This window comes from Garra rufa, chromosome 3 (assembly GCF_049309525.1).
Source record: "Garra rufa chromosome 3, GarRuf1.0, whole genome shotgun sequence".
Taxonomy (NCBI): Eukaryota; Metazoa; Chordata; class Actinopteri; order Cypriniformes; family Cyprinidae; genus Garra; species Garra rufa.
Window position 1 is genome coordinate 2,257,156 of NC_133363.1, and position 22,433 is coordinate 2,279,588.

General features: G+C 33.8%; 1 protein-coding gene across 2 annotated transcripts in view; it reads right to left on the reverse strand.

The window, feature by feature from the left end:
• Window positions 1-953: 953 nt before the first annotated feature.
• The window catches only part of LOC141332366 (hepatocyte growth factor activator), a 28,386-nt gene continuing 6,906 nt past the window's right edge, over window positions 954-22,433 (reverse strand). Inside the window, exons 5-14 of one of the 2 annotated variants that reach the window (XM_073837505.1) lie at window positions 18,720-18,860; window positions 17,188-17,319; window positions 16,989-17,099; window positions 12,932-13,106; window positions 10,906-11,003; window positions 9,133-9,373; window positions 8,905-9,044; window positions 5,563-5,703; window positions 3,374-3,516; window positions 954-1,743 (exon numbers count right to left, since the gene is read on the reverse strand). In XM_073837505.1, the coding sequence (XP_073693606.1) occupies window positions 1,507-1,743; window positions 3,374-3,516; window positions 5,563-5,703; window positions 8,905-9,044; window positions 9,133-9,373; window positions 10,906-11,003; window positions 12,932-13,106; window positions 16,989-17,099; window positions 17,188-17,319; window positions 18,720-18,860 (1,559 nt within the window). In that variant the 3' untranslated portion in view covers window positions 954-1,506. Of the gene's footprint in view, window positions 1,744-3,373; window positions 3,517-5,562; window positions 5,704-8,904; window positions 9,045-9,132; window positions 9,383-10,905; window positions 11,004-12,931; window positions 13,107-16,988; window positions 17,100-17,187; window positions 17,320-18,719; window positions 18,861-22,433 lie in introns of both variants that reach the window. The other variant, XM_073837504.1, reaches the window with a different exon arrangement.

Sequence of the window (22,433 nt, forward strand, 5' to 3'; positions counted from 1 at the left end):
GCAATACAAGGGTGAATATCAAATATCAATATCATTTAAACAAATGTAAATAAAAATTAATAATTAAATAAAATGGTAATTTTCACCCCAAATTGAGAAGAAAAAAAAAAGTTGAAAAAAGAAAATGAAGCTTTATTTATAAAAAAATGTGTTAGGATAACATTTGGTTTATTAACATTTGTTTTACATTATGTTTTTTTTTATGTTTGAAAATTTTCTACACTGCAAAAAATGATTTTCTTAAGATTTGTTTGTCTTGTTTGTGCCAAAATATGTAAAAACCCCTAAATCAAGGAGGATTTTCTAGACTTTTCTAGATTTTCGAAGATTTTTTAAAAATGTTTACAGAAAAAAAAAATGTTTTTAGAAAAAAAAATTGCAAAAAAGAAAACAACATTATTTTTCTTTTTCCCATTGGCAGATTATTTTGCTCGTTTTTTTAAGCAAAAACGTACTTAATTTTGACTTTTTTGTTTGTTTGTTTGTTTGTTTTTTGTATTGGTGAACACAAGAAAATATTTTTTACTCGTCTAGAAAATTATTTTTGATTTAAAATATTTTAGATATTTTGGCTGGAAACAAAAACCCCTAAATCAAGGAGGATTTTTTTAGTTGAGTAAAAATATTTTCTTGTTTTCAGAAAAAAAAAAGTCAGTTTTTAGATATTTTGGCTGGAAACAAGACAAACAATTCTAAGTATGAAAAGCATTTTTTGCAGTGTATAAATAAAAGGTATCAAAAAACTGAACAATTGTCATTACTACATTACAGTAATGAGAATCTACAATAATGAGAATCTAATAGAAAATAATCCTTGATAATAATTAATTGTAATTAAATTACAAATAAATTTAAGAAATCTCACGAATCATAAAGCAAACTATGTACAGTACTTAAAAAATAGGCTTGATATGCAAAATCAAATTTCATATGTCTTTTAATTTTGTGTTGAAATATGATAGGTATTAATACATAGATGGTGCATTATTTGACCATTCCAGATCAGTCAGAAAAACAGAAATTCAACAGAGACCGGTTTTAAAATGAAATTCAGTGGAGAAGATCCTTCAACGCACTATTTATGCTTATAATATACAGTATAATGGAATAAATAACTGTTCAAATGATGCTAAACAATGATTTAACATCAAACTGTTGCATTGAAACTGCATCTGTCCATTCACTTCCATGGGTTTATGAGGAAAACATGACCTTTCCAAAATGAGATTCACCCAAACACTGTCAAAAACATTTGTGTGTGTGCAGATTTAAAGACACATTTATTTCACAGCAATATTCTATTCAAAATGTATGTATATGCATAAAAAAACATAATAATATAAAACTTTAAATAACGCTTTCATTCCAGTGTACGTGTCGCCATATTGCTTGTTAACGTAAATAGCAATAAAACACAGGTTCATTAGTATTACACAGTAACATGAGCACTGGAATGGAAAGCCACAATGAATACATTAATAATAAAGTCACAGTTGTGTTTTACGGTTATGTTTGGCAATGACTCCCAATGCAAACGTCTATCGTTGTTATGTTCACTGCTGGTTTTTGGGGTGTGTTCTTTTTAGACTTTTTGATGACGCTGTTAATCCAGTCTGCATATTTGGGCACGAGGGTGTAAACGCCCGGTTTTCCTGAGCGCCCGCATCCGTCGCCCCAGCTGATGATCCCATACAGGAAACTCACGCCGTCACAGTCACACGCTAACGGACCGCCCGAGTCGCCCTGAACAAATCACACACACATGAAACAATCTGATCAAACACTACAAACATTTCAATTATTGTAAGGTAATACTGATCTGAGTGGAATGCCATTTACACCACTCAATAAAAAATAAAAAATCTATCATGTTAAAACTGTGATAAATAATGTAAGCAACATGCTAAAACATGTTAGCATTATGTCATATCATGCTAAGAACATGCTAAAACATGTTAACAACAAGTTAAAACATGTTCAACATGCTAGAAACATGCATATCAAACATATCAGCACCATGTGAGAACGTTAACATACAAAACTATGCCCTAGACGTACTAAAAACGCTAGCAATGTGCTAAATTAAGCTGGCAACATGCTAAGTCATGTTAGCAATATGCTAAAGCATGCTAGCAACATGCAAAACATGTTAGCAACATGTTAGATCATTATAACAACATGTAAAAACATGTTAACATACTAAACTATGCCCTAAACGTACTAAAAAATGCTAGCAATGTGCTAAATCATGTTAGAAATATCATTAAAACAACGTTAAAACTTGCTAACAGACTAAACATGCCCTAAATGTACTAAAGAACGCTAGCAATCTGCTAAATTAAGCTAGCAACATTCTAAATCATGTTAGCAATGTGCTAATGCTAGCAACATGCAAAACATGTTAGCAACATGTTAAATCATTATAACAACATGTTAACATAGTAAACTATGCCCTAAACATAACAAAATGCTAGATATGTGTTAAATTAAGCTAACAACATGCTAAATCATGTTAGCAATGAGCTAAATCATGCTAGCAACATAGAAAACATTTTAGAAATTCAAAATCATTATAACAACATGTAAAAACATGTTAACATACTAAACTATGCCCTAAACGTACTAAAAAATGCTAGAAATGTGCTAAATTAAGCTAGTAATGTGCTAAATTAAGCTAGCAATATGCTAAATCATGTTAGCAATGTGCTAAATCATTCTGGCAACATGCAAAACATGTTAGCAACATGTTAAATCATTATAACAACATGTTAAAACATGTTAACATACTAAACTATGCCTTAAATGTACTAAAAAAAATTAGCAATGTGCTAAATTAATCTAACAACATGCTAAATCATGTTAACAATGTGCTTAATCATGCTAGCTACATGCAAAGCATGTTAACAACATGTTAAATCAATCTAACAACATACTAAAAAACACTAACAATGTGCTAAATCATGCTAGCAACATGCAAAAAATGTTAGAAACGTCATTATAACAACGTTAAAACTTGTTAACATACTAAATCATGCCCTAAATGTACTAAAGAATGCTAGCAATCTGCTAAATCATTATAACAACATGTTAAAACTTGCTAACATGCTAAACTATGCCCTAGACGTACCAAAAAACACTAGCAACGTGTTACATTAAGCTAGCAACATGTTAAAACTTGCTAAGGAAATGCAAAAGAAATAATACAAAGTTATACAACGTAAATGTAAATGTTTAATTATGTTTCGTAACTTGCAATTGCAATGTCTTTAGATTTGTAATTTTTTTTTAAGTAAACATTTTTTTTTTTTTGTATTAAGTCCAAATCTGCAACGAAATTAAGTGAATAAAAAAACAAGATGTTTTGGCGTCTGACCTGACAGGCGTCCACACAGGACTCACTTCCTGCACACAGCATCCCTCTCCTGACCTCCGTCCCGTAGACTTCTGGAGACGAGCACCGATCGAACGGGATGATCTTCACCACTCCCTCCATCAGAGGAGAGTACGAGTTCGCCTCTGAAAACACAAGTTTACAATCACTGAGGTGTGCATTATTACATAATAGCTCTGTTGCAAAACGTGTGTACAATAAGACAAAAAGTTTAACAGCTACCATAGGACAACATGTTAAAACATGCTTATTCATGTTAACAATGTGCTAATCATGCTAGCAACATGTTAACATGCAAGAACATTGTAAAACATGCTAGCAATGAGCTAAAACATATTAAATATGTTACAACATGCTAAACCATGCCATATACATACAGAAACATGCTACATGCAAAAACGTGTTAGCAAAATGTTAAAACATGTTAAATCATGCTAAAACGTGCTAATGTTACATCATACTAGCACCGTGCTAAATCATGTTAGCAATGTGTTAAATCATGTTAGCAAAATGTCAAAACATGCTATCATCACGTTAAAACATGCTAGGAACATTAAAACATGTTAGCAATGTGTTAAATCATGCAACATGCAAAAACATGTTAAATCATGTAAAATTGGCTAATGATGCTAAAACGTACAAAAAATGTTAACATCATACTAGCATCATGCTAAAACATGCTAGAAACATATTAAAACGTTCGTTATGTGCTAAATCATGCAACATGCAAAAACATGTTAAATCATGTAAAATTGGCTAATGATGCTAAAACGTACAAAAAATGTTAACATCATACTAGCATCATGCTAAAACATGCTAGAAACATATTAAAACGTTCGCTATGTGCTAAATCATGCAACATGCAAAAAAGTGTTAGCAACATGTTAAATCATTCTAAAATGTAAAAATTTGCTAGTAAAATGTGAAAATGTTAAAACATGTTAACAACATGCTAAATCATCCTAGCAATGTGTTTAATCATGTTAGCAAAACGTCAAAACATGCTATCATCATGCTAACAATATGCTAAAGCATGCAACATGCAAAAACATGTTAAATCATGATAAAATTGCTAACAGTGCTAAGATGTGCTAACATGTTACGCCATACTAGAAACATGCTAAAACATGTTAACTAAAGATGTTAAAGCATGTCAACAAGGTGCTAAACATGATAATAACATGTTACATGCTAACAACAAAATCATAATAGCAAAATGCTAAAACATGTTATCAATGTGTTAAATCATGCAATTGCAGCATGCTAACAATGTGCTACATTATGCTAGCAACATGCAAAAACATGTTAGCAACATGGTAAATCATGTTAAAATGTGATAAATAATGTAAGCGACATGCTTAAACATTAAATCATTCTAAGAACATGTTATTTGCTAAAACATGCTAAATTATTATAGCAACATGTTAAAACACGTTAAATCATGCTAAAAAATGTTAAACCATGCCATAAATATACAAAAACATGCTAAAACATGTTAGCACATTTTAAATCATTATAACATGTTAAAATGTGTTAGGAAAATGTAAAAGCATGCTAAGGACATGCTAAAATATGTTAATAACATGCTAAATTATTACAGCAACATGTTAAAACATGTTAAATCATGCTAAAAAATGCTAAACCATGCCATAAATATACAAAAACATGCTAACAATGTGCTAAATCATGTTAACAACATGCTAAAACATGTTAGCACATTTTAAATCATTATAACATGTTAAAATGTGTTAGCAAAATGTAAAAGCATGCTAAGGACATGCTTAAATATGTTAATAACATGCTAAATTATTATAGCAACATGTTAAAACATATGTTAAATCATGCTAAAAAATGCTAAACCATGCCATAAATATACAAAAACATGCTAACAATATGCTAAATCATGCTAAAAATACTAAACCATGCCATAAATATGCAAAGCATGCTAACAATGTGCTAAATCGTGCTAGCAACATGTTTAAACTGCACTAGAACATGTTAGTACGTTTTTTTATTGACTCAGAGTCAAAACTTCAAACTTCAAGTTATTCAAACTTACAATCAAGTCTTTGTCAAGCCAACATCGAAGTGTGTTTATGAACTTTACTTATCTAGTTTAACTTTAGTCATCTTACTAAGTTGCCTAAAACTGAAATCAAATATAAACTCACTCTCGTGCATGTGACCCCAGCCTGAGATCTTACAGCAGGAGTGATCAGGAAACGTCATGTCTTTCCCCGGCAGACAGATGGGTCTGATGAACGGCGTTTTCAGAGCGCAGCGTCCGTCCGCCTTCTTCAGCTTCACTAAAGCTGGAAAAACGGCTGCTATTACACACCAAACACATACAGTACCTCACACACCTATCGCTGCATAGCAATGGATTTTGCAAATGGATCTTTTGCAAAATACAAAAACTGAGCTTTGTTTATGGATTTTTGGAGTCAGGAACTATAGGCCAGGGGTCCCCAAACTAAGGTGCGGCCCACCCCCACATTTGGACCAGCCCTCTGAACAATGGCAGAGACATACTGTATTTTGAAAAAGGAAATGAAAAAATTTAAATATGTTTTGCTTATATCATGTCGGTATTTGATAATAAAGGTTGGCTTTCAAACTTTTTTTTAAACTGCTTTTAGTCAGTCTGCCTTCTCGATTAAAGCCTCGAAAGAATGGAATGACATCCCAATGTCAATTAGAGAATTAAATAGTTATAATGAATTTCGTTCTTCTTTTAAATCTTGGCTTTTTAGTATGCAAATATGTCAACATTAATTTTTTTGTGTTGTTTTTGGAAATTGTAGGGTTTGTTGTATTATGTTATATTTTGTTATGTTTGATTAAATTGTTGTATTTGCATTGTATTTTTAGGTTGCCTGTTGTACATCTGGCCTAGGACTGCAGATGAAAATTAGCCTTTTGGCTAACTCTGGCATATTTTGACTTGTCATGTTAATATGCATTGTCCTTGTAATAATAAACTAAACTAAATGTAAAAAAAAAAAAAAAAACTAAAATTTCCCTTAGTTATTAACACAGCCTAATTATTTGTTAAATTCACCAACAGAATGGTGTCATCGCAATCGAACAGGTGAAGCGTGACCCAGCTAGAAAATTCAGAGCGCTGACAAAATGACTCAATAGCATTTGAGGTGAAACTAGCACTGCTTGTGGGACAGGTGCAAAAGCAAGACTTCACTCATCTCCCAGTTACCCAAAGTTTTTCAGCTGAGAGACCAGTGGCCCCAGTCCCAGTTGAAAAGTCTGTGGAAGCGTCGAAAATGATGAAGGCAGAGTTTGACGTGTGATTTAAAAAACACAGTAGATTCTTGTATCGATTTTGCTTGACACGCCTCTCTAGGCTGCGGTTCTCTCGGTTGGTTGTGCATCTTTTTCTTCTACACTTATTCCTTCCACTCAACTTTCTGTTAACATGCTTGGATGCAGCACTCTGTGAACAGCCAGCTTCTTTGGCAATCAATGTTTGTGGCTTATCCTCATTGTGAAGGTTGCCAATGCTTGTCTTCTGGACAACTGTCAGATCAGCAGTCTTCCCTATGATTGTGTAGCCTAGTGAACCAAACTGAGAGAGCATTTTGACGGCTCAGGAAAACTTTTTGTGTTGATTAGCTGATTGACATGTCACCATATTCTAATTTGTTCAGATAGTGAAATGGTGGGTTTTTGTTAAATGTAAGCCAAATCGTCACAATTAAAAGAACCAAAGACTTAAACTACTTCAGTCTGTGTGCATTAATTTTATTTAATACACAAGTTTCACAATTTGAGTTGAATTACTGAAATACATGAACTTTCTAATTTATTGAGATGCACCTGTATATCTCTTGAAAAGAAACGATCATTTGTCTGTGTCCGGCCCATGGTATTTTCTTTTATAATCCTACCCGGCCCCCCATTAAAGAAAAGAAAATTATGTGGCCCTCTCAGAAAAAAGTATGGGGACCCCTGCTATAGGCAGTGGTTTAGGCAGCATGAGTGCTGCTCAGCGTGTTGAAGCTTGTCTGATATACACTGGCCCACGTGTTTGTGTGTGTGTTTTACATATAATTCCTGAGAAGCCTGAAAAAGTCTTTGTTCAGTCACCCATGTTGCAGACTCCCACATTTGAACGCATGGGACTTTTAATGAATAAAGTAGAAAAACAGGGTCTGAAACTCTGAAAAGTCCAGTTATAAGATTGAAGACCAATGAATGTTCACTGAAATGAGGCAACATTTGCAACTCTGTTAGTAAAGGTTTGTTTAAAAGTTGAATTAGTGTGATTTCGCAATTTTCTAGCTATAACATTAAATTTAAATTGACAAAAATGTCAAATGAATGAATGGGTAATTAATAAATACTATACTGCCATAAAAAATGAATAAAAATGACTAAAACACACAACTAAATTACTAAACCTTTACGTAAAATTCTAAATAATAATCTAAAATAAAATATTAACGTAACAAATAATGATAATCAGTGTTGGGAAAGTAACTTTTAAAAATAATGCATTACAATATTGAGTTACTCCCTAAAACTTTTTATGGAAAGTAAATTGTTACGTTACTTTTGTGTTACTTTTAAAATTTTAAAGCTTGCTTGTTTTTTTTTTTTTATGTACAAAGTTATATTTTTGGCAAATGTAGAAGCCCTTTCACAACAAAAAGGCTCAGGCTTAAAAAACATAAATCCATATCTGTACACTGCCCTACAAAGGCAAAGTGCAGTAACTACTCCAACACTGAAACTGAGAAAAATGCCTTTAAACTTTTTACACCATATATGGTATTAGTTTGGATTTTGTAGTTACTGCGATTTTGACACCCTCGTTACTCCAAAACGGGACAAAATTGAACCAGGACACTTCGCCACAAGACAAAACGGTTGTCACAAAGCCCATTTTAAGCCTTAACTCAGTTTTGACCAAATGTGTAGTTACTGCGCTTTGCCTTTGGAGACCGCAGAAGAAGAAAGCTCAACACTCTTTAGCAATAAAAAAGATAAACAAATGTTAGTTTTATTTTCAGTCATTTTTTGCTTATTAGTATGGGTGCATTGGATTATCAAAGGTCAGGAGCAAAGACACTGGCTGGTAAAATGGAATTTATTATATACATAAAAGATATTTGTATTATTGCATGTTTGCATCATATTCTAAGCTGCATGTCACTGTTTTAATTCATTTTGAGGAATACTGTATCAGTTTTTTTTGTTTAGTGAGTGAGATGAATTAATGCATGTTCACATTTATTCTAAAACTAAAATAACATTTTGCCCACAATTTCTCTCAACATGGGGACAGGAGATCTTTTAATCAAAAGTAGGCAAGTTAGAAAAGTAACTCCGATATTACCTTGTATATTGAAATATAATGTGTTACTAAACTAGTAACTTGAAAAAAGAAATGTGATTCTGTAACTCGTGTTACTTGTAATGCGTTACCCCCAACTCTGATGATAATGCTGATGTATAATGATGTTAAAATGTCCGGTTTTGCAGTCCAAACTCACCGATATCGTGTAAGGTTGGCTCAAATTGGGTATAACGTGGGTACAAGATATAGTCTTGAACAGCAAAGGTCCTGGTGTTGGGGCCGGTGTCGTTAAAGGGGTGCTGACCAAGAACAACCCGAATCTGCGACTTCAACGGACTAAGAAAGAGATATTAAGAGTTATATCGTTGTATGGAGTTAGAATTAACTCCATAGAAATGCTTGAAATACACACACATAAACATACTTTCGCAGAAAACAGTGAGCGGCCGACACGATCCAGCAGGAGGAGACCAGCGTTCCTGCACAAAACTCGTCTCCGATGTACAGCGCTGCCATCCAGGGGTGAGAGCCGGGCATTGCAGACGTCCCGCCCATGATACGCCCCCGACTGATCCGCTTCTCGTGGCGCTTCCCACAAACCGGTGTCTTGGCGGGACTACGGGACGGACGTGGGGCGACGGCGATGATGGGACCTCTGCGGCCGGCTGATTGAACTAACAGAGAAGATATTTAATGAAAATAATCTGAATACACCTGCCTGAAGTATATTGAATATTCTATCTCTTTAAAAATAACAACTGCAATAACAAAAGCAATTCAATTTAATAATATGTGTCACTGTTCCTTTAACAATTTTCCCTAAGGGGGGGGGGGCATAAGTAAGTAGGTAAGTAAGTAAATAAATAAATAAAAATAAAATAATATCAATACACAAATATTGAATGATTAATTGATTTAAGTTTTAATGTAACATTTTTAATACTTATGCATTTTAATTATTTTTGTTTATTTGTTTTGATCTATATATATATATATATATATATATATATATATTAATAAATAAAATATATTACAATAAATAAAAGAATAAACATCAGTTTAAAACAGAATAAATAAATTGATTAAAATTAATGAGTGACTAAAAAAAATAGATCAAAATAAATACACTACAAATAATTCAAACAGATGAGTCATAAATATGTTAGACTAAAACAAAACAATGAAACACTAAAATCAATCAATCATTTTAATTATTTATTTATGTTTAGTCACTCATTTATTGAATATAATTATATACTGTAATAAACATCAGTTTAAAACAAAATAAATTGTTTGATTAAAATAAGTGAGTGACTAAAAATAAATTTACATAAAAAATAAACACAAAACAATTAAAATGCATGAGTAATAAATATGTTAGATTAAAACAAAAACAATGAAAAACTAAAATCAATCAATCAATTATTAAATATCTGAGTAAAATAAAAAAACGTACTGTAACGAATAGGAAAAATTATAGGAACCCTTCTCTTTAGTATTTACTATTGCTCAGACTTAGTATTAAGAGACTTTCAAAATGTGAAAAGTTTTGTTTTTTTGATTAACATTACAGTAAAAATTCTGAAATATTATTACAATTTGAAATAGCTATTTTCTATGTGAATATCTGTTAAAATGTAATTTATTCCTGTGATCAAATCTGAATTTTCAGCATCATTACTTCAGTCGTCAGTGTTGCATGATCCTTCAGAAATCGTTGTAATATGCTGATTTACTGCTCCAGAAACATGTCTGATTATTATCAGTGCTGAAAACAGTTGTTTTTATTTAAATTTTTCAGGATTCTCTGAAGAATAGAAAGTTGTCCTTATGTTTTCTCTGTCACTTTTTAATGCATACTTGCTAAATGAAAGTATTCATTTCAAGTTCTGAACGCTAATGTACACAAGATTTCACACGTGTGCTGCAGCGTCTCTGAACGCGCTTAATAAACCCCATTACATGTTCATAACGATCCTGCCTCATGATGTCAAACGCTCATAACCAATAAAATCTAGCGCTTCAGGCGACGCTGGTTTAAATGTTCCCTTCCCACGCCTGAGAAAGCCTGTGAGATTTCTAGAGAACTTTTTCGGAAAGGTTATCGTTCATTGGTTCTTGTTCACTACTATTGTGAGTCATGAGGATTGTTCTGGAGAAGCTGTAGGATCTGCTGTGTTTGTGTGCTTTTACTGACGCGCTGGTTTGAAGCAGGGCTTGATGTCACAGTACTCCCACGAAACGGCTCGCTCTGTCATCGTGTAACACCACGGCAACTTATCTTGATCAGGATTCCTGCCAAATCAGGAAAACATCTCAGACCACACAATACCATCAGTGCACACAATACTCAACTACTCCATTCAATCCAGTAAATGTTTATGATTAATTCTGTGGATCTGATTCCAAAAAATATTGTCTGTTTTGCTTGAGAAAATCACACTTTCTCACAAATGATTTGAATTTTGCAGAATTTTTTGCTTTTATAACTATTTGTGATGTGAAAAAGTCTTGCATTCTCCCTGGAAAACCGTCACAAACATATGATTCCTGACTTTCTCTGAGCCAAAATACAAGTATTTTGTGCAAATGCTCATTTTCATATGTTTTAATGATTCTGAAGACATTATAATCCTGATTTCCACAAAACAATAGTCCCTTGTTTGTCCTGAACAGTTAAACTGCCTTCAGAAATATCCTTCAGGTCCCACAAATTCTTTGGTTTTCCAGCATTTTTGTGTATTTGAACCCTTTCCAACAATGACTGTAAGATTTTGGGATCCATCTTTTCACACTGAGGACAACCGAGGGACATGCTCAGATCAGGGTAAATTTAACTTATTTTGTCTTCTGGGAAACATACCATCTTCTCTAGCCTCTGAAGCGCAGTACTAAATTTAAAAAATATATGATATTTAGGCAAAATAAGAAAAATGTACACATCTCCATTCTGTTCAGAAGTTTTCACCCCCGGCTCTTAACGCATGTTTTTTCTTCTGGAGCATCAGTGAGTGTTTGAACCTTCTGTAATAGTTGCATATGAGTCCCTCAGTTGTCCTCAGTGTGAAAAGATGGATCTCAAAATCATATAGTCATTGCTGGAAAGGGTTCAAATACACAATAATGCTGGAAAACGTCTCAGGTTACGTATGTAACCATAGTTCCCTGAGATAGGGAACAAGACACTGCGTCCTCTAGAGGGCGCTTTTGGAGAGTAGAGGACGCAGGGTGTGTTCCCTCGAAAGGGAACCAAAGATTTTGTGAGACCCGAAGGATTTTTCTGAAGAACAGCAGGCAGTTTAACTGTTCAGGACAAACAAGGGACTCATGAACAACTATCACTAAACAAAAGAAAAAAGCTGTGGATCATTCAGGAAACAGCACAGTATTAAGAATCAAGGGCATGTAAACTTTTGAACAGGGTCATTTTTATAATAACAGATTTTTATGTGGAATATCTTATCCAGGTCAGAACTAAATAAACAATAACATGCATTTTGTATGATCCCTCTTATTTTGGTAAAATTGAATAATGAACAATTTACAGATTGTGAAAGGGGGGTGTAAACTTTTGACCTTAACCACACACACACACACACACACACAGACACAGACACAGACACAGACACAGACACAGACACACACACACACACACACACACACACACACACACACACACACACACACACACACAGACACACACACACACACACACACACACACACACACACACACACACACACACACACACACATTTAAATGCATTTATTTCAGATAATTATTTAGCTATTTTCAACTACTTATTTCTCCTTTTTATTTAGTTTAACTAAATGTACTAGAATCACTAAACTGAAATGGAAATCAAAATTAATTAAAAGCAACTATATAAACAGTAAAAAAAGAAGAAGAAAAAACACAAGAAAGTCCAGCTGACAATTACCTACAATTACTAGTATAACAGAAAATAAATTAAAATAAAAACTATTTCAAAACGTTAATAAAACCTATAGCAGTATAGCAGCTACTGTATTGCATGTGATCTTGTCATCTCAAGATGCACCTATGTGATTTTTCCACCTATTTTATGGAGTGGAAATCATATATCTGATTACTTAAAGAGGTAAAAGACACTTATGTGTCTTATACTACAACTACTTTAAACTGTTTTCAGTTTCCCTTTGCCCCTTTCCCCCAAGAGTAAGTGTGATGAGGCATGCAGTCACCTGCAGAAAGCATGTTCCCCGAGGCCCCTGCGGGCGGCGCTGTCCACCGTCTCCACCGTCAGCTCATTGAACAGCAGATCCGAGTTCCACGGCAGGCAGGACGACCCCGAGACGGTCACATTCGCCACACCGCGGTACTGAGCGCCTGAATCACGGTAACACTGCTCTCCTGGGTCTGACAAAACACATACAAGGAAAGATGATGACACTGTATACAGTAGTACAGATTTTACAATCACTAGGAGACATTTCACAATACTTAGGTTACAGTTTTGATAGCATTTTATTCAGAATATATTTCAATAGGGTATTACTGTAGAAATAGCAGATTGCCGTCTTATGTTTGTGTTGCATTAGGTTTTGAGCCCAGATTCACCAGTTTTGAAAAGAGTATGCAAACATGTGCAAACTGGCCTGTAGATGCACTGAGTTTTGGTGGTGTTTGTGTTTGAGTGAGACAGGAATCGATGTCATTTTATAAGGCAAAGTCACTGAATGCATTTTGTGCCAAAGCAATGATAAATCAGCCAAGTTTAGCCCACATGCTGTTGTACCTTCGTGTGAAGAGCTTAGAAAAAGTGACCTAAGTATTGAGAAATGTGTCCTAGTGATTGTGAAAAACTGTGAAAGCACAAATAACCTCCATGTCACCAAAACGTGATAAATGCCAAATAAAAAAAAAAAAATGAGTTTGTCATGCCATTGCTGTGTACTGAACCTATTCACTGCTCCATCAGTGTTTCATACCAAATCGCTATATTTGCTTGTTTAAAATGGACTGCAAGATGCAGTTCCTTTCCAAACCGCTATAAGAAGTGAACCTTTTGTCCTCTCAACCAATCAGAATTCGGTGAGCGTTCAATGCAATCCAACATGGCTGCGCTCTGAAGCAAGAAATGTTTGTGCTCAGTCTTCAAAATGAGTGGTTTAAACTCTAAGAACACTTTTGATGGCCTGGATGAGCCAGTGAGACCTACACCTTGCAGAGGAAAACGTCAACTGGACAAGGAAATCACAAAAAACAACAAAAAAGTGGGTTCGTCACTCAGGTGGCGCGTTAAAGGGAAACTTTCGCCAAAATGCTATCTGGGGTGTTTTCTGGATTGTAAATGAGTCAGACTTATATCTAAAAGCATAATTACGACAAACGAGCCGTTTTTGAGATTGACCGTGATTCGTTTTGTGGTCAATGGCCGGTGAATGGGAGAACTAGGGGCATTACTTTGAGCGCATCAAAATCGATATTTTTACAACACTAAGAAGGCTCGACACACCATGAAACTTTGCTCGAAGTATCGCCTGGGTCTCTACACATGAACTCCAGCATTGAGAACATTGTTTGTGTACACAGAGTTTACTAAAAAGAAAGGTTTTAAACAACTCACTTTCACTGTTTGGGTTTCCGCTTGCGGCTGTCTTGCCAGTCAAGAAGTGTCCATCTCCAAATGCGAATGAATGGACTCCAAATGACATGAAGTTTTAATTCCAATGAAAAAAGCATGATCACTTAACAAAATCTATAGCCGTGCATTTATATGGAAATATGCTTTAGGAGCTATCCATCTTTACTCTCCTCACTATTAAGTCGCATTCGGAGATCGACACTTCTTGATTTATGTTAATTTATAGTATGAATACCTAATGTCATATGTTGCAGTTCTCTCTTTTTTTTTTAAAAGACATAAACCAACATTTAAAAAAAAAAAACTAATTTAACAATCATTGTTTAACATGTTCAGACTGAGCCAACAGACCATTTAAACAGGATAAATTGACTATGAACAACATGTAAGGGTTTAGATTAAAAAAAAATGTAATTAATGAAAAATTCATGGAAACTATTAAAATGCATTTATAGCATTTTGGAAACAAGCTCCTCATATATATATATAACTGATGGTGCAGACCAGACTGTAAGTCCTAGAGACTTGAAACTTGGAGGGATGGTAGTACTCACACCGCCTACAACGTGACCAAGGACCGCCCCAATTGTCCTGATGGGGGCGCTACAGTGATCAAAAGTATGAAACCGCTCAAAACTCCAAAACCGCCAGTCGCAGGCTCAAGTGCTGTTGTTGGAATCCTTGGCTGACGCCGGACGAAATTCATCCCTCAGATTCGATTGTGAGCCTGCCGAAATTTTTAGGCATTTCGCATTTTTTGAAAAAACTAATTTTGCAAACTAGTCCTAGGATTTTCTCCCGATTGGAACCAAACCAGTGCAGAAAGATTCTCTAGAGAGTGAATATCAATAATTATCAAAATAAAGTTGAACTTCCGATTCACCTTCGCAAAGGGACACCAAAACATTCGAAAGGGGCAGGGCCACTTTTAGTAAAATGCTTATGACTCCTGAACGGAATTAGATATCTCCAACCAACTCAGAACATTTATGTAAGAGCTAAATCTGAGGTCACAGGACAAAAATTGCAGAGCTTGGCCATTTGGTGGCACTATAAGAGAAAAAAATATATAAAAATGGCTATAACTTTGCAACCATTTGTCCTATCAACATGGAAACTGGTGTGCACGATCTTGGCTGGAAGTGCCTACAAGACATTTGTTTATTTCAGAAAACATGGCCGGCATTGGCTGACGAATTTTGAGCACCTGTTGGTTAAGAGAGGCCTATCGGAATGAAACTCGGTGGACCTGTTCGACTCACGGCCCCAAAGGTTTTTGCCTATTGCTCCTGAACAGACTTATATATCTCCGCCCAACTCAGATAACTTATGTAAGAGCTCAATCTGAGGTCACAGGACAAAAACTGCGGCGCTTGGCATTTGGTGGTGCTATAAGAGGGAAAAGAAACTGCAAAAACATTGCATTTTTTAAGGGCGTAATTGATTGTACATCACACGCTGTCAATCAAATCGTTTGTTAAATGATTGAGAAGATGTCTAAAACCTACTTTTGCGAAGAACTAGTCCTAGGTTTTTTTTGCTTAATTCTGGAAGAAACATTCCAGTATAAATCTCTAGACTCTCTAGGCCAATAATTATCACAAAATGTTGAAATTTACCCTTTGGAAAGCTATAACGGGGTCGTTTAGAAAAGAGGGCTGTCCAAATTGACACAAAATATGATAAAGTCTCAAGGAAAATTCAAAACTTTACAAAACCTGCTGAGGATATGCGTCAGGTGATTCTAAACCAACATGCCAGGTTTTAAGGAGATCAGACCACAGCTGGCACTATAACAGTCCTAAATGTTCAAAAACAATATGTTTCTTTGGTAAATTCACTGGATTTGCCAAAAATGCTTTTTTAAATCATAGATTTACGTGGTTACAGGCTTCCTAAATAATGTCTTTTTTCATATGTGCTTAAATGCCTCAAACCGTTTGAACCCCGGAATATATGATTTCACATATATAAAAAATTTTACCTATATAATGACTATTAAAATATTTGAAATATAAAACATGACAATCCTTATATGTGACCCTGGACCACAAAACCAGTCTTAAGTCGCTGGGGTATATTTGTAGCAATAGCCAAAAATACATAGTATGGGTCAAAATTTTTGATTTTTCTTTTATGCCAAAAATCATTAAGAAATTAAGTAAAGTTCATGTTCCATGAAGATTTTTTGTAAAATTCCTTCTGTAAACATATCAAAATGTAATTTTTGATTTGTAATATGCATTGTTAAGAACCTAATTTGGACAACTTTAAAGGTGATTTTCTCAGTCTTTTTGATTTTTTTGCATCCTCAGATTCCAGATTTCAAATAGATGTATCTCAGTCAAATATTGTCCTATCCTAACAAACCATACATCAATAGAAAGCTTATTTATTATATATGTATGTATATATCTCAGTTTTGTAAAATTTAACCTTATGACTGGTTTTGTGGTCCAGGGTCACATATGTAATAAATAGATAATAAGAAATTAGATAATAAGAAAACCTATATGAAATGTAGTTTAAAGTCCTGAGGTTGTTAACCAGCATTTTCTGAAAAGTAGGTATTTGTTTTTACTGGCCATTTAAAAGACCCTGTTTGAGTCTCTCTCTCTGTGTGTGTGTGTGTGTGTGTGTGTGTGTGTACTTACTGATGTTACAGTATTGTCCAGTATATCCAGACAGACATCCACACACCTCTTCACCAGTGGCTTCAATCATCCTACAGATTCCCTCATTTTCACAGTGATTTCTCAAACACACTAAACACACACACACAGAAAGACAGAAGAATGTTCAGCAGGAATGCAGTAGTAGCTGGAGGTGATCAGATGTCAGTTGTTTATTTACCCGTGTAACGTGCACGCTCGCAGCTCACCCCTCCGCTGAGGCACGTGCACAGCTCTACGGAGCGCCGGTGGATCCGTCCCCACGAGTCTCCGATGTCATAGTGCTTCAGATGCAGCGGCTCGTAGCACTTCTCTATAAAACAGAAACAAACCTCCAGCATCAGAACAAAACCTCCCGACTTTCCCACCCATCAGAACTCGACTGATAGCAGATATCAGATGGCAGACAAAATAAAGGGCACAAAACTTTCACGGATCACAGGACATGTGATAGCGTTAAAGATGAGAGCTTTTCAAAACATAAAAGAGAGCAACACATGAATGGAGACCAACTTGTGACGCTGCGTTAAAAAAATGAAGCTTGAATACATGTGCTAGTCGACGACATGTGAACAGATCCAACACTACTTTTGTTAATAACTATAATAGATAGTAAAGTTTTAAAGACATTTAGTACATTCAAAATACATTAACTTTAGTGCATTTAAAATATATTCATTTTAAATGCAATATTGACCAACACACTACAGTTAAAATGATAATCAAGTACTTTACATGTGCTTTAGTATGTTAGTCAACACATCAAACTAAGTGTACTTTTTTAAAGGGGCGACACCTGTCAAGTTTGAGATTTTGGGCTTTTTGGTGTTTCATAAAGTGTTTTTTTTTTCAGACTAGAGGAAAGAAAACACCCAAAAGATGCTGTTAAGTGTTTCTTTTTATAGTACTTTATCTATTTGTGTCAATAGATTTCTATTACAATACATATTTTTAAAGGCCGATTTCTCAAAATGAGCCACAAATCTCCACTTTAGCAGCACTTACACACACCAAACTTTACATTTTCATTCCTGTCTATATTCTGAAGGTTTTTACAGAGGGATTTGAATATATATAATTTGCTTGATTTTATACAAAATTTTATTTCCCCCAAAATGGTAAAAAATACATTGTTTTCTGTCTGTTTCTAAGTGACAAAATTAGATACACAAAATCCACTCTGTAAAAACATTTGACTCTAATATGTCAAAAAAAAAAATTAACAAGAATTTTGCAACTGACTTCATTCAGTGTTTAGATTATTGTACTGGAAATGTTTGCAAATTAGTGCATATTTCATTAAATAATGGCTCATTTGTAAATTTTTAAACCTAACATTTAAAAAAAAAATGTTGTCAATGTAATCAATTAACTGGGCAAGTAAGGTGATAACTATTATTAATTATTAATTTATTAATTCACCTGAAGTGTCACACCTTAAAATATGACAAAAGATTATTTAAACATAATGATTTAAAATGTACTTTGACATGATTACAAAAGTCACTTTTTAAAAGTGTACTCAAGTGTTTTTTTTTAGAAACACTCTTTTTAAATCACTTAAGTGGCCTTTTATTTAATTTAAAAAATATTATTTTAGCTGCAAGGACAGTTTTAAAAAAAAAATACACTTTTAAGATTTGAAGCACACCACAAATGAATCATCACACTGTATTTGTCATTAAAATATCCATATGTGTGTGTTTGACTCACTCTTTTCACACAGATCTCCGGTGAATCCATCAGGACAAACGCAATCGAATGAGTTGAGGTGAGCGGCCGCCGTACAAACGCCGCCGTTCAAACACGGGTTCTGCCGACAGAGACTCGGGCCGCGGCGTGAAGGAAAAAACCCTGAGCAGAAAAAGAGAGAAATACAGCAAAACTTGCTTATCATGATGAGTGGAGAGCTGATTCACCGTACAGCTGAGTTCACTCACTTCACAAACCCTCAAGGAGTCATTGAGTCATAGACGCTATCGGTTTTACAATCATAAACAAATGCAAACCGTTAAAAGTGCATGCAAATATAGTACAGAAGAACTTCGGCTCATTCAAACTCACAGAGCACATTCTGAGCAGAGCGTATTGAATTAAGTCGAAAATTGTATTTGAAAAAATATCTAAAGTCTTGTCTAGAGAACCAAATGAGCCACTAGTGACCCTTCAAACACCAGTGCATGACGCCCGTTCGTGAGCGTGTTTAAACCAGAGCACACGCTCAAAAACAAACTCTGTACATCTGCTGTTATAAACATGGAGGTCTGGCGGAGCGCGTCTCACAAACAAAGTGTGTCATTTATGCATTGACATAAACAGCTCCCTCTGAAAGTCAAACATCCTGGTAAACCCACACTTTCTGCCATAAATCTATCCACGAGCGAGAAATGCGCTCTTGACCACAGATGTTAAACATTTCGTGACTTTATAGGAAATGTAAAATGAAGCAGTAGGGTGAATAATGCAATGATTTTAATGACTTTTGTCTACTAAAGTTCTTTCGTTTTAAGTTTAATTTTAAAACTGTTTCAGTTTAGTTATGTTTTTTTCCATGCAATGCAACATTTCCATTCAACATGCAGTGTTGTTTTTAAGTTAAACTATAAAAAATTGTTTCAAAAACTTTTTTATTTTATTTTAGATCAGTGTTGTTTTCGTCAACGATGACGATGACGAAATCATTTCGTTGACGCCACTTTTTTTCATGACGATAACGAGACGATGACGAGATAAAAATGGCTCGTTGATTACTAAAACATGACGAGACGTGTGTGAGTTTTCGTTGACGAGACGAGAATAGACGAAAATGTTAGTGGGTGGTCCGTCAGACGTTTAAAATGCATGACATTTCCGCTTATTGTGCATGCCAGTTAAAACTTAAAAAGTATCTGACGCTATGGCAAGCCGTTTTAGCATTAAAGACTCTTTGCCATACTAGTATGGCAAGCCGTTTTAGCATTCCATCCTTGTTTGTCTTTTATGTTCTAAAACCATTCTTTCATTATTGTAATTATTGGTGAAAATAGTCGATCCGGAAGCTCACATTGTGTTGAACTATAGATCTGCTATTTTCAGAACTTATAAGTGACACTACGCAACAGCAAAATATTTACTGACCTACATTAATTTGTTAAAAGACTACTTTTTTCCCTTTTTTTGACTAAAACTAGACTAAAACCTTTTTGACTTTTCGTCGACTAAAACTAGACTAAAACCTTTTTGATTTTTCGTCGACTAAAATTGGACTAAAACTATCACATATAGAAGTGACTAAAATTTGACTAAAACTAAGAAGCATTTTAGTCCAAAAGACTAAGACTAAGACTAAATCTAAGATGGTTGTCAAAAACAACACTGTTTTAGATCTAAGTTTTAAGTTATTCAAGTTTAAGTGTTAAAATTACTAAAACTTAATAAATATAAAACAATTTTTATAAATAAATGTAAAATAAAAATATATAAAAAAATATTTATTTAAAAAATTTAAATATACTATATTTTTAAATATATTTCTTTAATGTTTATATGTCTCTAATTTAGCAACTAATTTGCATCAGCACTCCACATGGCATTTCAGTATATTAAAAAAGCTTATGTAGAGATATTTGTTGCCAGATATTGCTATGTATTACTATTTATTGTATTAAAATTTCATTGTATGAAAATAACTTTATTTAACTTTGTTTATTTAGTTAAGAACTGTAAATAACATGCATGGTTGCTTTTTTACTAGATTTTCTTTTTATTAAATAAACATGGAGGTCTGGCGGAGTGCATCTCACAAACAAAGTGTGTCATTTATGCATTGACATAAACAGCTCCCTCTGAAAGTCAAACATCCTGGTAAACCCACACTTTCTGCCATAAATCTATCCACGAGCGAGAAATGCGCTCTTGACCACAGATGTTAAACCTTTCGTGACTTTATTGGAAATGTAAAATGAAGCAGTGGGGTGAATAATGCAATGATTTTAATGACTTTTGTCTACTAAAGTTCTTTCGTTAGAGTAGTTTTAAGTTTAATTTTAAAACTGTTTCAGTTTAGTTATGTTTTTTTTCTCCATGCAATGCAACATTTCCATGCAACATGCAGTGTTGTTTTTAAGTTAAACTATTAAAAATTGTTTCAAAATCTTTTTTTTTAATTTTAGATCTAAGTTTTAAGTTATTTAAGTTTAAGTGTTAAAATTACTAAAACTTAATAAATATAAAACAATTTTTATAAAAATATATAAAAAATATTTATTTAAAAAATTTAAATATACTATATTTTTAAATATATTTCTTTAATGTTTATATGTCTCTAATTTAGCAACTAATTTGCATCAGCACTCCACATGGCATTTCCGTATATTAAATAGCTTATGTAGAGATATTTGTTGCCAGATATTGCTATGTATTACTATTTATTGTATTAAAATTTCATTGTATGAAAATAACTTTATTTAACTTTGTTTATTTAGTTAAGAACTGTAAATAACATGCATGGTTGCTTTTTTACTAGATTTTCTTTTTTATTAAATAAACATGGAGGTCTGGTGGAGTGCATCTCACAAACAAAGTGTGTCATTTATGCATTGACATAAACAGCTCCCTCTGAAAGTCAAACATCCTGGTAAACCCACACTTTCTGCCATAAATCTATGCGCTCCTGGCCACAGACGTTAAACATTTCATCACTTTGTTGGCGATGTAAAATGAAGCAGTTGGGTGACTAATGCAATGCTTTTGTTGAATTTAACTCTTTCCCCCAGTTTCACAGACAAGGCTTAAGTCTAGTCCTAGACTAAAATGTAAGTCTGAGCTGTTTCAACTGAAACAAAATTGCACTGATTGATCTTAAAATATATCAGTGCCTTTGTTTTGTCTCAAGATGCACACCTGTACTGTTTTTTTCCAAGCATGTTTATAAAAATGACTTAAATGTCCTAATTGAACTATGGCCTAATCCTGGTTTAGTCTAAGCCCTGTCTGTGAAACCGGGCCTTAAAGTTTAGTTAAGGTTTAATTCCATGCAGTTTTTTGAAGTAATTTAGTACATTCAAAATACATTAACTTTAGTACATTTAAAAAATATATTCATTTTAAATGCAATATTGACCAACACACTACAGTTAAAATGATAATCAAGTACTTTACGTGTGCTTTAGGATGTTAGTCAACACATCAAAATAAGTGTACTTCTTTCAATCAAGACAAAATATATTTAAACGATTTCAAATGTACTTTTAAAAAACCTTTAAATTTGACATGATTACAAGTCACTTTTTAAAATTGTACTTAAGTGTTTTTTAGAAACACTCACTTAAAATCACTTAAGTGGACTTTTATTTAATTCATAGTATTATAGCTGCAAGGACAGTATTTTTTTTTAAAAATACACTTTTAAGGTTTGAAGCACACTACAAGTGCACACCAAAAAATAAT